The sequence below is a fragment of the Lepisma saccharinum genome, chromosome 9 (genome assembly GCF_977018435.1).
Source record: "Lepisma saccharinum chromosome 9, izLepSacc3.1, whole genome shotgun sequence".
NCBI lineage: Eukaryota > Metazoa > Arthropoda > Insecta > Zygentoma > Lepismatidae > Lepisma > Lepisma saccharinum.
Window position 1 is genome coordinate 76,761,679 of NC_139237.1, and position 16,840 is coordinate 76,778,518.

At 38.6% G+C, this 16,840-nt stretch overlaps 1 protein-coding gene across 2 annotated transcripts in view; it reads left to right on the plus strand.

Moving 5' to 3' along the window:
* Pgam5 (Phosphoglycerate mutase 5) overlaps positions 1-12,694 on the plus strand; it is a 42,885-nt gene extending 30,191 nt beyond the window's left edge. The window contains exon 5 of one of the 2 annotated variants that reach the window (XM_083128444.1): positions 12,439-12,694. In XM_083128444.1, the coding sequence (XP_082984570.1) occupies positions 12,439-12,628 (190 nt within the window). In that variant the 3' untranslated portion in view covers positions 12,629-12,694. The remainder of the gene's footprint in view (positions 1-12,438) is intronic. The other variant, XM_083128442.1, reaches the window with a different exon arrangement.
* The last annotated feature ends 4,146 nt before the right edge of the window (positions 12,695-16,840 follow it).

Below are 16,840 nucleotides of genomic sequence, written 5' to 3' on the forward strand. Positions count from 1 at the left end.
TTGAAGCACTTGACGTCAATGGTACCTAGTTTTTCCCAGCATAAAGAAGTAAGTTATATTTCTCTTTGGCACACACAGGAGATGTACTATGTAGAAATTTCAGCCAAAAATATTTTGCTAAACGTGGTACAGAAGAGACCCAGGTTCGATTCCCGGTTAAGCCCACATTGTTCACTGAAATTTCTACATCTCCTGTGTGTGCCAGAAGGCAAGACTATAGTGGTTGTAGTAGCAAAAATGCAAGTTGCACTATTGTTCTGATACCAGCATTCATGCTCATCTTCTTTCAATTGTGATTCAAACTGAGTGACTACAAGGGTCGTTCAAGGTTGACCAAGACTTTTATTTCTAGATGGGAAATATACATACATAGAAGCACCAAACTATGTCAGTTTTTGAGAGTATTCCCCCTGAACATCCAGACACCATTGTCATCGTTGTGGAAGTTCCTTGATGCCTTTGGTGTAGAAAGAAGTTGGTTGGTGTCGTAACCACTCAGGACAGCGTTCTTGAGTTCCTCATCTGTCTGAAAGTACATCCTGCCCAAATGCTCTTTAAGAGCCCCAAAACAAGTGGAAATCACTGGGGGCTAACTCTGGACTGTAAGGGCTGTGTGGTAAAACTTCCCAGTGCAAGTTGGTCAGTGTTGTTTGAGTCAAATGGGCCGTGTGTGGCATAGCATTGTCATGGAGAAGAATGACATGATTCGACAACATTCCAGATCTTTTCTTCCAAATGGCCCCATGTACACTCGAAATCGAATGAAACGCCCCCCCCTTACGGTTATGCAACCCGGAATTTTATATCATCTAGTTTCGCCAGGAATAGCAGCTCGCGAGAAGCGTAGTGTTTCCAACTCTTGAATCTAGCCACAGATTCACGCGACCTGGTGGAGATCTTGCTTTCCTCTTGATTTGATTTTAACGGACAAGAAGTTTATTTTGAGAATGTCTCTGGTAATAATAACAAGTGTTATTAACATTTATGCTTGAGTTTTTTATTATTCTTTTACCACTTCCGAACGAATATGTGAAGATTTTTTTTTTTTTCATTTTGCAATAACGCTTTCGGCATTTTTCCTTCAGTTATTCTTTTTGTTTTTAAATTTTTGGCGACATCTGATTTGGAAAAAGTTCTACAAAGTTTGTTTTAAGTGTAAATGCATCTGGACATACAGTGTAGAGTGGGATTCGAACAACAAATATGAGCTTCCGTCGCGAATCGAACCAGCGCTCCTTTCATTATGTTTTCTTTCCACGTTTATTAAAATTTGCTTCCTTCAGCCTACTTCCGATTGTCGTATATTTCAATTCGTATTCCTGGTTTTTTTTCATTTGCAATGTTCGAGCCGTGATAACTTTCTCTCTTAATCTGGTTATTCGAATACTTTTATACTTAATTTTTTTTTCCTTTTCTCGATTTTCCCTTCGCACTCATTACAGATTTCGGTATCGCGCTTTTCCATATTTTCAGTAATTTAATTCTTTGACTATTTTTAATTTCCCTTAGTCCGAATCAAGAAAATATGTTAGGAAATGTTTCCCGTGTAAATCTTATTGTATGGTGGTGTAAAATTGATGCCGGCTTTTTCTTGCGATAAGGGTTTTGAAAGTGCAAGGGTCTCATTTATTAACCATGGTGGGAAGGGGGGGGGGTGCGGAGGGGTGCCAGAAAGCTTCCAGTCGGAATATGCCTGAAACGAAAAGTATAGATCGACCACAACGAAAAAAATCCTTGGGACGAAAAGTACCCGCGCAGATCTCCCTTCTTCCCTTCAGTTCGGGCCATAAGGAAGCATGGTCCACTCTCCCCCGCCCCTCCTCGCGGGAGTACGGTGCACAGGAGTCGTGGGTCTGCGCAGGTTGTTTTGCTTGTGGTTCCACTCTTCCATCAGCATGTGGGTGCTGAGAAGGCTATGCTATCTGCGAGTGAGGGGGGAGGGGGTGACGAGCAACACTGCCACAGCGAGTCGCTGTAAATGATTTCATTGTCTGTGCTGGGTGAAACCGGTTCTTGGTGCTCCTAGACTTTTCCGATAGATTTCTGCCAGCCTTTCTAGCGAAGCGAGGTCATATGTTCCAGATTCGAACTCTGGTCAGGCATGAATGTATCACTGAGTTTGTCCCGTCACAATTTTATAAATTGATAATTCATCCGTATTATCGCGATTAACTCAAGAGGCAGAAGAGTGATGTAAAATAACCGAAATAGAAATTGATGCATTTGTGCCTGGTGCTAGTGTAACGACGAAGTTAACTCTTTATAAATGATGAAATAGGTAGCCCTTGCGATAAAAAAAAAACACACACACAAAAAAATCTAACTTATCGCTGATCTCTTACTACATTTGGAATACAGCCAAGAGCGATGTAAAGCAATGCAATTACATTGTGAATGTTTCACATCCTATAGTCTTTCTTTATCTCGTAGCGGGGGCGGGGGTTCATTCATTACAAATATCTAGGAATGGATTTAGCAGCAATCCGTGATATACTTAAATATCATAACATGCTGCATAGCCAGGGTTCTTGGGTCCTAGCCTCTGATAATGAGTTTTTCTTTTTCGTTGTTTCTTCAATCTTCATCAATTTCCCAGAAGCATCATTCATCCTCTGTCGCCATTGACTATATGTAAAAGTTGACATAAAATTAGTAAATTTTGAAAAGAAAACACAAGGATCTGCTTTTCTCATAGCTCGCCAAACATGCACATTTCTGTATTTTATGCTTTCAGCGTTATCATTATTCTTGGCAGGCAATGGAATTGAAGCAACTCTCACAACTAACGTAAACTACATATCACTCAGGCATGACAATTCTCGCGGGCAAAGTGGATTTTTTTTGGCACATGGTAGCGCAATAACTATCTTCTGGCCTAGATTTAAATCCGTACTTTTTATTCCAGTTGAGTGATTGACTCACAATTTTGCCATTGAAGGTTTGGGTTGTATTTGGGTTATACGTATTGTGTTTTTGGTGCGCTAGGAAAAAGCAATCCCAAAGGTTCGCACTGAACAGAAAATTGTGTGCTTTTCCTCTCTCTCTCTCTCTCTCTCTCTTCCAACTCCGTCCCTCTCTCTCACTCCAAGTCCCCACTATTTAGGTAAACTGTTGTTAGAAACATATTTTCCGAAGAATATCCACATTGAAAATAATATTCCCCAATTGTTTTGATAGGGCATTTCTATTGCTCCGAACGAATTATCTCCGTAAGAGGACTAGGGCCTCCCCTATGGCGCAATCGTAGAGTCGTCACCTTTAATCAAGGGGTCCCGGGTTCGATACCCGGTGGAGGAACATAGTGGTTCGGAACCCACTATAAACTGTAGGTCCAGTCCCAATTAGCCTTTCTGTGCACAAGTGGACTTAAAAAACAACAATTCAATTCAAATCAATTGAATCGTCTTATCAATATTTTTAAATCTGCATGCACCTGCTTAATTTAATAGATTATACATTTATATTCATTGCGGGCAGAAATGTGCGAGAAAACAATGCATTTTTTTAATGGAATGCATGAGTCAATAATAATGTATATTTTACGGTATATACTCTTTTATATTGCATTGATTCAATAGTATCCTTATTTCCTAAAGCAAGCGTGAGTTTCTTTGCACACACCACACAGGCCCTGCTTGACGTAAATCTCAGATGCAGTAAATTCACGGTTGCCTTTGCCACCACGCTTTGGCTTTAATTCGAGCCCCGGTAGGTGCTTCGTTCGAGATCCTGCAGCAGTTTTACTCGTATCTATGCCTTGAGCATGTCACTTGCAACGGAACCAATAAAATGGAACTTTCTGCACCGGAATGGGCGTGAAACTCTACATGCACCAATGATAAGCTGTTTTCAAGAGGCATGTGCCAAGTGCAGCATGTCCCTTCGGTCCGAATGTTCCTTTACGATATCATTTCATCATGCCTTACACTTCGGAATTTCCAAGAGAGGAGATAGTCCGCATGTTCTTGTGCGGCGGATCTGCTTTCAAGAGTAGATTGGCCAACGAAGTCTTCCAATCGAAAACATTTGGGAGTTGATGGTGAGAGAGTGGGAACCTAGACAACTGAGAACAACGGAAGCTCTACTGGCTCACGTGTTTGATGTTTCGGAGAGTTTAAGGAGAAGACCAAACATCTGCTCGTGGAATCCTTGCCTCGTCGACTAGATGATGTGCTTGAATCCAACGGCGGGTGAACACAGTATTGAAACTCCGCACTGTTTAACCGATGTTCTTTGTTACATCCCAGAACAAAACTAATAATTACACACATCTCCATATGCAACTTATCTTTCCAATTCTTTCTTATTGATACCTTGGTGCTCTTGGTTACTTTTTCGCACACCTGAACCATTATATTATATTCTATAATATTAATATTCACATTATTGACAGATTTGATTCACATGAAATTCAAATGCGCAGCACACATGCACCCATTCCTAACACTTAACTGTTAGTTACATTACACCTATCACGTTGCCACAGTTCTAAATCAGGGGTGTCCAGGGGGATGGGCATTATGGCGCAGACTGTGATGGAAATTTGACTGAGTAAACAGGGCACAAGTTGAATTACGTCATCAATTAGCCATTGTTGTTATACAAATAGTCATTTGTAGATTGTCAGGGGAATTGTTACGGGTAATAAGTAATATTGGTGGGGGGGGGGGGGGCGATATCCAACTCTTACATATTAGGCCTTAGATTGATAGGGAAATTATGGTGGGCGATTAATGAAGTTAGTGAGATATTAAGGTAGCGGGATTGATAATTATTTGGGGGGGGGCAGGGAATCCCAAGTCTTGTGTATTACTATTACGTCTTAGATTGCTTTTTTGGAGGGAGCAATATCAGCAGGAAGTCTAAAATTGGCATGGAAATTTTGTTGGGAAGATTGAGTATTAAATTTGAGGTGGAGGGAAGGGGAATGAAGTTTTGATAAAATGGTATGTCTTAGATTGTGAATGGATTTCTGACGATTAAGAAATTGACAAAGATTCGGGCGGGACTCGAACCCGAAACATTCGGTGTCTGGATCGTTAGTCCACCACTAACCCCGCTTGGCTGCAGAGCCGGTTCTCTTTGGTGGCCAAGCGCGTTAAGTGGTCCACTTCCGATACCACGAAATTTCCGGGTTTGAGCCACGGCTTCAGTATTGGTATCATGGCATCAATTTAATCTAATCGTCACTCATCCTCATTAGCCGAAAGTGGCAGAAGAGCGACTTAAAATAACAAAAGGTACAAAAACAACTTTAACACTCTAGTAATTTCTGATCTATAAATGCGTATTAGCTTTGATTGTTGACTCTTGAATGATAAGCTTACGATTATTATTGTTAATATAAATTGCCATCCATTAACAGAAGGACGGACCAATCGATCATTTAATTCATGTTGTTTTTTTGGTATTTGTTGTCCCTTCGGATCAGCTTCGAAACCCAAGGAAATTATTAGATGTTTGTCTGAAGTTAGTGACAATGGTTCTTTAAATACCTGTAGATCTTTCAGCCGATGCGGGAACCACCTTTATGGCAGTGATCCTCTGTTGCCGCGTTTACCTACGAAGGAACTCGTGGTCAATCAACCAATTAGGCCTACCGCTTGGGCAAGAAACGATAACTTCACAAAGCCCTCTTCTCCGAAGCAGCCAGCAGGGAAATAGGATTTTGTCACAATAACCCTTTTGCTCTGTGAATGAACACCGGTTCTAACAACGTTTCTACTTAATTGGACATTATCCATTGTTTTTCCTTTTGATTGAACATATATTCTATCTATATATTTCGAGACATTTCAAGAGATCACCTCTTCTCTCATCTTCAGGTGAACAATTTTTGCTATGTCTGTAGTGTGATTGGAACTATCACAGTCCATGATTTTGCTCCAAATCCGGTCCGCTAAGCAACCAGTCTTAGATGCCCATTCGAAATCGACAGCTATAAAGCAAAATATGTTTGAAGTGAAGATTTTATTGAATGAAACATAGCTCGACTCACCCTCACATTTGCATTTTTTTAGATAACTTGCATGCACTTCATATAGAAGACTGAAAATTCACACTATTTGGCATGGCAAATAGACCTTATTCCAGCTTCGCTGAAAGTTCGATGTATGTAATAATTGTCAGTCATGACGTTCAACGCCCTCTGCGCGTGTGTTGTGATGGGTTACCGTGTTTTAATTCCATTTCATGCTCAGAAAGGCTACCCGAAGTGGGACCTACAGTTGAAAGTGAGATCTGAACCACTAGGCAGTTGTGTCTCCACCAGGAATCGAACCTGGGACTCCGTGATTATAGGGGGTTAACGAGTTCATGGCTTTACAGTTTCGTGAATTGAAGGAAGCCAAGGTGAGAAAAATGTGAAGAAATGTCTTCTACAAGGAACTAACTATGTGTGTGTATGTATGTAAAACTTTCTAGCACATCCATTTTCCTACCTTCATTTTATCATCATTACGTTGAATTTTGCACCAGTGATTTTTCACTACGTTCTAGGTCACGTCACTTTGAGTCGTAAAGTATTGTCTGTAATTCAGTTTTAGTATAGTTTTTAGCCTCTCACCCAAGAATTTTTAAGGTGGGAGAAGGGAGGTGGGACTCAACTTCTGGAAAAAATAGTGCGAGTTCAATTGAGAATACGAAAATGGAGCGGAATGATTATATTGCTAAAATATCTTCAGGAAAGTAAAGCGTAAAATTGAATTCTGTCTCTGAGTGAGTCCATGATATTGTTTATGTTTGAAGGTAATATATTAAACATGACTATCAGCATAACCGAACGCATATAATGAGATGATTTATTAGTGTTACCAGGCTAAAGGTGTGGAGTGCGGCCTGTTGCCTCCTTCATTACGGAATTCCACATGTAAAAATTGATCAGCTCTTATTGCGAGTAACCATTATAGGCTTAGACCAAATTCTGGCGTTTATATTTCAATTCACTTCCTCAACAAATCCTTTCTCGATTGACTAGATTTTAAGCGGAGCGTCATTCAGTTGTCTGTCAGTGTTCTTTTTTGCAGAAGCAACAGCAGCTCGCTCGCACCCACAGTGCCCCGCCCACTCGACGAGACGCGTTGTCTGTGCAGTGCAGAACAGTGACAGTGTTACCTCTCTATTCGATCTTTGTATTCTCCTTTGCCTGCCACTACACACACATTTCAGACAATTCTTCCCATCCAACAAATGGAAAAGCAATCAGGCAACTGTTAAATGGCTCTTTTCTAGATTTTGTATTAACACTTTCCACGGTCAAGATATGTTAACTTGGTTCTGTTTCGTATTCCCACAATTTGGCTTCGTGCAGCAGGGGTTTATATTGCAAGCTTTTTTAAAAAAAACGTAGGCAGGTATTTTAACATTTTAATTTTCATCAGTTGCATGATTGTATGAAAGAATATGGTGGAAAAATACACTACTTAAGACAATATCACTAATAATAATTGGCCGCCTCTGTGCCCGAGCGTGGTAAGCCGTCGGCTTTTGATCTCGCTGCCGAAATTCCCGGGTTGTAGTCCCGGCCTGGGTATGATTGTTTATGAGTGTTCCTTCATGCATTTTATCATACATTAATCCTCATCGTTGCGATTAGCTAAAAGTAAAGTAAAAAAAGAAAGATAATACTAGTAATAATAATAATATGAATCTAGCCCCCATGGTTTCTTTATGGCTGTCCTCTTATCAATTTCATCGAGTCATCATTCATCCTCATTGTTGCGATTAGCCAATAAATGGTAGAGAAGCTGCGAAAAATAAGATGTAAAATAATAACAGAATTTTCTCCGCAGAAGGAAAAATAAATGCTCCAGAACACATGCAATACAGGAAAAGAGTGTCCTGTAATGTGAGTCTGTAAACCAAATGTAACTCACGAATGAAGAAGTTTACGTTAAGGTTTCGTCTTCTACGAAGCAATACAGGCTTGGATGGCGCAATGGTACCGTCGTCGCCTTGTAATCAAGGAGTCCCGGTGGAGGCACAAAGGGGTTCGGATCCCACTTTAAACTGTAGGTCCAGTCCCGATTAGTCATACTGTGTATTGTGGACTTAAAACACCAAATCAACAACCAACCTACCAATACAGGGTTGGAAACACTACAGTTATAGGTTTGGAAACACTGCTCTTCTCGGGAACTACTCTACCAGGCGAAACTAGATGATATAAAATTACGGGTTGCATAACCGTAAGGGAGGGCGTTTCTTTCGAATTTGTGTGTACAGCACCGTGAAGCAGTGTTGAGTAATACTGGGCATTAATTGTGGCACCCTTCTCCAAAAAATCCACATGGATAACACCTTTCATGTCCCGGAAGACAGTTCTCAAAATCTTACCAGCATATGGCAGACTCCCGCCCTTCACTGAACTGTTTACACCATTCGTACACTCTTGCCCTTGACAGTGTTTGTTCACCATACTGTGCCTGCAGTCTAAGCCAAATTTCAGCAGGTTTCACCTCCTTCACGAGAAAATTCATTATACACCGCTGTTCCACAGCAAGAGATACACTACTTGCTGCCATCTTTGTTTACACTACTGCGCATGCACCAAATGCATCGCAAAGGATCATGGTTACTCGCAAGGAATCGTGGTCTGTCCTGCCGAAGTAATGCAGCGCTACATTGATTCATTAATATTTTATGCACGAAAGTCTTGGTCAACCTTGAATAACCCTTGTAATTATTGAAAGGCATTTGCATTCACAGGGCCTTAACAGTGGTTCAGTTATGCTGCATCTAGACATACAACCTTTTTTTTTTTTTTTTTTTTCGAGAGTGGGGGTGGGGCTGCAGTTACATTTTCATAAACGATTGAGAGTTGTAAGCATGAAGTGCCCAGGTGGAACCAAGCTTTATCTGAAGAACACAAAACTTAATACTCCAATATCCCCTCAAATGGTACGTAAGAACACCTACATTATTGTAGCATTTTTTCCTTGTCCCCTTCTCTCAGCTCATCTTGAGTTTAGGGGTGTAAGGGGGGGGGGGTGACAATTTCTGAAGAGAGAGAAATGTCAACCTTCCTTCAACGTAGTACACCCTGGACTGCATTTTGCAGACTAGCAAGGGTTTGGCATCTACAAGGGTTGGATAAAAAGTAATGGCAACACTGGTATAATTGGTACTTGACTGTATTAGCAGAGGATCACGTGTTACATTCCTTCAATATAATCGCTCCCCATCTCTACGATCTTCTGCCACATGTATGGAAAGCGTAGTGCACTGTCGGCTCATCCATCTCTGTCTATGTCTCCCAGTGACCACCCTATAGCACAAATGATGGCTTCACGAGTGTCGTAGTGCTTCCTGCGCAGTGGTTCCTTCATTTTGGCAAAAAGGTCGTAATCACACGGTCTCATACCGGTGAATTCGTTGGATGTTCCAGTTATGCAGGGGCGCCGTCACAGTGTTCGCAGTATGATACCTTGCATTGTCATGTAGGATGAAGGGAGACCATGCCAGAACGTGCTGTCGCTTCCTCCTTAATGCGGGATGAAGCTGGTGTTGCAAGAAGTTGCAGTAGTAGGCTGCGTTGACTGTCTGCCTGGGAGACATTGTTCTTCTTGCCTAAACATATTGTTAGGGTGCTTGCACTCTCGTCCTCTGCTTCAGAGCACTGCTGTTTTTGACTGAATAACATACAATCATTCCCACTCACTACACTTCCCTTATCAGCCACGAAATGCTTGTGGCGCTGTGACTCACCCCTTTTATGGGACAGCAGTGTTGCCATTATTTTTTTTCCAACCCTTGTAGACTCAGCCAGTATAATCATCTGTCGTACTTGTGTGCTTTCCATGTGTGTTTGTGATTGTCTTTTCGGCAATTTCATCTTATCACCAATCATGCTCAAACGTAAAGAAGATAAAAGAGATGATGTGAACATGATTTACATATTACTATTTCAGACCCAAGAACAGATTTGTCAGATTGCATCATGGAGAAGCACATGACGAAAGAGAGAAAAAACTACTTTTTTTGACAAATTTCTCTTATTGTTATAACTGGAACATTGCTCAACTTACAGGTACATATCTGATGAAGGGATTGTGTGTTCTCCTGAAATGTCATGAGAAAAATGTTGACTTGGTTGTAACAAAGTATAAATTAAATTAGAAAATTTATATGAAAAAAAAATCTACAACGTAAGCAATATCTACACACGAGAAGAATTTTTAATTGCTTCCATGTAATGACACCTTACTGTTCTATCTGTGACACTGAACAAAGTGCAATTTACTTTTCCTCCTTTGCATTTTAGTGTTAAGTCATTAACTTTTCTTATAATTTCAAAATTCACAGAAATTAAGATAAAGTTATTATCAGGTCTATTAGTAGTGTTTTATCTGTCCCACCCATGACAAAAATTGTTCACATTAGTATGGAGAAGTATTCTAAGTGTAGTTATGTTTAAATCAACAATGTAGTCAAATAATTCATTGTTCGATACCTGGTGGAGACACATTGCAGTGGTTCGGATCCCACTATACTACTATTTGAAGTGTAGGTCCAGTCCCGATTAGCATATTTGTGGATAAAACTCAAACTCATATAATTTATTGTACACATTCTGTAACAAAAAGTTGTTTAACTGTTAGTAGAACAGGTACTTGAAAGTCAAAAATATAATCTCTGGTTCCACCCATGACACTTGCTGTCTGGTTTTTACACACACAGCTGGGAAATGGAAAGTATATGTGTAAAAGTTTCGATATTTGTAAATGCTCAGGCCTAGGTTGCTTTTTGCCCATTAGCCAGGGAAGCCAACGGTCGTTTTCCCTCAACGGCTTTCCTGTTTGAAAGGTAACAATAGGGTCTTACCCCTGTGGTTTGGGGTGGACTGTTTGTCGGAGGTATAAATACCGGATTCTGACTTGTTACAGGCTCTCAGTTCTCAGAAAATGGCCGGCCGTCCCTCAATGGATTAAGACAGTTTTATGGATGCATTGAGACACATTGAGAGTAAGCATCGTATGTGCAGGGACCTCTGCATGATAAACTGCGGGTGCAGGTTAGCACTATGCTAAATAGTGTGCTCGAAGAGTAATGTCTTGATAAGTGCATTGAGAACTCCACGAGACGTTATTCATGCCAACACACTGGACAGTCAGCGTGTTGAATCCTAGTGTGTCTAGCTATAAAACAAGAATCCGTTGCTATTGTTTTGAAGTAGCTTTCCAACTGTCCTCATTTTGGTGGTTATTGTGTGGTATTTTTAGTATTTTACTGGTTATTATGATGCCAGGGGTCCTAGGATCGAATCCTAGTCTGGGCATGGGTGTTTATTGTGAGTGTCCCTACTTCGATTTCATTGTATCATCACTCATCTTCATGATTAGCCAAAAGTATCAGAAAAGTAAAATAAACCAAAAATCAATTGATTATCCTCCTGACTGGATCAGTGCCAAAATTTTGGAGCTCCCAGCTGTAATCTAACCTGAGAGTGCTTTTACGAAAGGCAAGAACCTTTGGTAAAGATATCATCCCAACGTTTTACCTGGTCTTATTTAGGAAAATTACAGAGAAAGCTCACAGAGGTTGGCTATAAGACTATTTGTTCTAATTTAAAACATCTGAAACAATGTGCAAAATGCAAATCTCTCGTAGACTACAAGATTTTGAAAGAAGAAAAAATGTTCATTGTTTTGAACAATGTTGTTCAACAAAAGACTGCAGTGTGGCAATGTAGTTTCAGGATATAGACTTTATTGCTGTTCCTGGTTGGATATCAACAAGCTGTTTGGAAAAGCGAAACAACAATAAAAGAATACTCCATATACCAACACTTGACTTTGAGTCAACAAGAGTGTAATTTCATCTGGGTTTTCGCAATTCAATAAATATGTTACATATGCGTATGTTGTAATAGCTTCCATGTGACTGAATGACTAGCATTTAGCACATTGATTCCATGTTCAGTCTCTCTATTTTTTATGTTAACCGGTTGACAGGCCGTGAGTCTCAGAGGGCTGTTGTGCCACAGATTTTAATTGCAGGAGGTTCATATGTTTGATTGCAATTTTTTTGTTCTTGTTTAGTAGTACATTTGGAGAATCTAAGTAAATACTTTGCAGCAAGAAAGTCAAGCAGAGATTGCTGACTGTATACTATGTTGTTGTATGTCCATTTGGACTAACTTTTCAGGGGAACTGATTGTCATATGTGGATTTTGAATACGCTACAAGATTTGGGCAAAAATTTTATTTATGTTGATAATTCAAACCAGTTGACCGCCCGATATGTCTCTTCAGAGCATGATGCATTAGCATGTAAGAACAGGATAACATCTTCAACTCATCTCTGACGAAAAGTGGAGATACGACAAAACAGCATTCAGTTGACGAAATGTTTTTACAGAGAATCTAATTGTGTAGTTTGAATGTTCTTAATTTGATGTCAAAATCACAATTTACAATGCGTATTATTCATGTCTTGCAGGGCATTGCAATTTCCTCCTGAAGGATATCGACGATTCCTTGTTTGCCATACAAGCATAACTTGGCTTAGCATTCTACCTAATGGAAATGTAATCCTGAGATCTGTGGGAAATGTTGGACACTTACCGAAGGATATGATCACAAGAAAATCAGACCAATATAAATATAAGGTAAAACAATATGAAATGTAAAAAGAACATAGCTACTTATAAGTGAAAAGGAGTACCTTATGCATAGACAAAAAATGATGTATCATGTATTTAACAACATGTATATTTTACCAAAATAAAGTGCATTCTTAATTTTGAAATAAAAATTCATGCTTTTGTGTTACATGGACAGTTGCAAGGGATTAATATCGTGGATTTATTTAAAAAGTTTTGGTTTAACTTCTTGAGAAATTTTAGTAAATTTAGTTCAGAATGGAACAATCCATAACTTTCACCAACTTTTTATGAAGTGATTACAGTTCCATTGTGTGCCGTATGTAATTTTCAATAGTTATGTGAGTCTTTTTCTTCTAATTTACATTTGGTTCAAGAAAGTGAGCATGTTTTTTGATGTAAGGTTCCAGATGAACGCAGACATTTATTTGTAATTTGATCAATGTTACAATTACAAAATAGAAGTAATATAACAGAAGAACAAAAGTTATACAGTGGATCTAGACAACATTGTTGTCATCACATTGTTGGGGCCTTACAACAACATTAATCGTGAAATGAGAAGTGATTTTTATGTGCTTTGTAAGTCCAAAGTTATCAACTGAAAATCGTGTTAGATTTTAAATATAGAATCCCAAATATCATGGAACAACCATACATTAGAAGAATAGACCATAGATTAGAAGAATATACCATACATTAGAAGAATAGAAGATAAATTTTACTATGCAAACAGTATGTACATTCGATGAGTCTTTTGTAACAAAATTATTGCAAATATACGAGGGTCATCCAGAAAATAAAGACAGTTTGGTTATACAAAATGAAAAACACAATATTTATTGGAAAAAATAATTCTGTTACATACCTGAAGCTTCCTTCACTTCTGTACATAATCACTTCCTACATTTAAACATTTGTCGTATCTAGGCACAAGCTTCAGAATTCCCATGTTATACTCTTCTGCCACCAGTTCATTAAGCCAGGTGCGCTTGTGCATTTTCGCCACGCAGCTCACTCCTCTTTCTCTTTTCAGGGTCAACTGGCTTCCATAACAGCTGTGCTCATAACACTGTCAGTGGAGGTTGCAAGAAGTCGTCCTTGTGCAGTTGGGGTGGTCAAAATGAACTGTGTGATGGAAAATCCCACCGACTGTGAGGTAAAGAGTGTTATTCGATTTCTGAATGCTCAAAAGGTGAAACCGGCAGAAATTTACTGGCAACTGACGACTTCTTGCAATCTCCACTCACAGTGTTATGTGCACAGCTGTTACGGAAGCCAGTTGACCCTGAAAAGAGAAAGAGGAGTGAGCTGCGTGGTGGAAATGTGCGGGCGGTCTTTTGTTTGAATGCAGTGACCACCTGGCTTAATGAACTGGCGGTAGAAGAGTATAACATGGGAATTATGAAGCTCGTGCCCAGGTACGACAAATGTTTAAATGTAGGAGGTGATTATGTAGAGAAGTGAAGGAAGCTTCAGGTATGTAACAGAATTGTGTTTTCCAATAAATATTGTGTTTTTCATTTTGTATAACCAAACTGTCTTTATTTTCTGGATGACCCTCGTAGATAAATTTTGATGTAAAATTTACTAATACAGATAACCAATATTCTACAGATCTCATATAAAATTGCAAATGTTCCACAAAGAACATGTTCATCATCTTAAGGCTCAGCTGGACCTTTGGCAGCCAAATGGGCGATTTTTTTCAAATTTTCCTCTTCATTCGAAAAACCTCTTTGATATTCCAAAATATGAAAAATTACATACGGTTAGAATTATAGAGCATTGAAGTGAATTTTCGTGTAGTTTGCTTTCACTGTTATCTACATATTATCAATAATTTAAAAGACTTGACATAATCGCAAAACTTTGATAATATCTAAATAAGAGCGAAAGCAAACTACACAAAAATTCACGTCAATGCTCTATAAGGAATTCTAAGCTTATGTAAGTTTTCATATTTTGGAATATCATAGAGGTTTTTCGGTTGGAGAGGAAGATTTAAAAAAAATTGCCCTTACGGGTGTTAAAGGTCCAGTCGAGCCTTAATATATGTAACCAACTGACTGCCTTAGCAAAAAGAGCTGCACATATAGGCATTCACTTTACAATACCAATGCACATAACCTTTTATTCATTTAAAAATAATAAAATATCAGAATTTTGCACTAAATTACAAGCAATTTAAAGAAATATCAGGTAAGTAAATTTTTGACAATTTTACAAATATACCAATACACTAATATGCCTATATCGGCTGGTACTAATTAAGCTATCTAATATAATACTTAAAATTTGTGTATGGCAAATAATACATATAAGTTATAATTGATTATATGTCACAATTTTCTTGGTGTAAGGCCTTATTCGTTGCCAGTTTGACAAATATGAAGAAATGTATTATTACTAAGCAGCAGCATCGATTTGGAAGTATATTTTCTGTCATCATAACATTTCTACAAGTGACAAGGGAATTCATCACAAAACCCTCCCTGCAAACAGATTATGAATAAGAAAGCATGTAGTTGGGAGTAAGAGCATTAATTAAAAATATATATTTTTTGGTAGTGCTCTTGGGTATAGGATGCAGTGTTGCCATATGAAGGGAAATTTCCCTTCTTGCAGGGAAAATTGGACCGAATTTTAAGCCAAAAGGGAAGAGGTAGATTGGATAAAAATGTTTTAAAAATTAGGGACTCAATATTAATACAGATTAAGTTAGGTCTCAGTTTCGTATTCACATTTTTTCAGGTCACTTCTAATTTCTATTCATTTGAATATAAGCCTATTATAAATGTTTGCATTTCTATTTTGTATTATTTTACGTCGCTCTTCTACTTAATAGCAACGATAAGGATGAATAATGAACTTATGAAATGGGTGATGTAATAAATTTAGGGTTTTCACACACACAAGCAGAGGTCAACGGGAAAAATACTACAACCATTACTGCTACTAATTATTATCATAACTTTTGTTATTTGTTATTATTATTATTATTATTATTATTATTATTATTATTACACGATTTCTTTATATGAAACGAAAAATTGGGCGAGAAAGGGAAATTTGGCCCTCAGATTGGGGCAACACTGATAGGATGCATGTGGGTTCGAGTCTCCTGGGGGAAGCTAACAACTTTTCTCCTGAGATTTCAGTCTGTGTATGGGACCAGTGGCGACCCACCGTCGTGAGAAAGTTGGGGATCTACAAATGAGTAGCGTAGCCCGGTCACGGAAACCTACAACAACGACTGGGGGTTAGCTGTGACGACCATATGTCACCCCACAGCTGGTTGGATGATCCACCTCGGCATGTGGGAGTGAGGCCGGTAGTTGGTAGACAGGCTCTGGGCTCACAGGCTGTTGCACCATGGGTTATTATTAGGGCCCAGGACTTTATATCATAACATATTTTGCATTTAGCTTTGGATCTAATACTTGGGTGAGATCTTTACATATCTGATGAAAATCAGCCGAAATAGACAAACTTGACAAATCATATTTCACCAATTTCGCGTTTTTACAACATATTTCTTCAATTTTCTTGTAATAAGACATACTTCTGTATAATTTTGTAATTCTCTCGCACATAATCGGTTATTTCATATTGTTTTCTTTGTAGCTTTAGCACATCGGATAGTTCATATTGTCGATGGCAGGATATGTAAGTTATTCTTAGTGCAGAAAAAATAATACCGCACTTTTTTTTATCCCACTGACAATTGATAGCTATGCAAACATTATTGAGGAAAAATGTTCTCTCTCATTGTGGCACGAGAAGTAAAGAAGTTTTGTTCTCATTTCTTTGCCTTTTTCGCTTTTCACAAAAATCAGTCAAAAGTAAAAATAACATTCGGTACATTACAGCCCCTACTCTACTCTATCGGGTATGGGAGAAATTCGAGAGTACTGTTGTACATATTTTTGACTTGACTGGGAATATTTCTGCATTTTTCTGACATATTTGTAATTAGTCATGACATATTTTCCAATTTATATGACATAATTACATACATATTTTACAGTTTCATAGGACATAAAAGTCCCGGGACCTAGTTATTATTATTACATTCATGCTTTAAATTCTTTCTGTACATGTTTATATTCACACTTTCCTATACTATTCTTACGTTTTGGTCAAATATACGGTAATTTCTTTCTTGTCTTGTATGTAATCTACTTCCTTCTCTTTTATATTCATAAAAACTTAGCACATATTTTAATCCTTAGATAT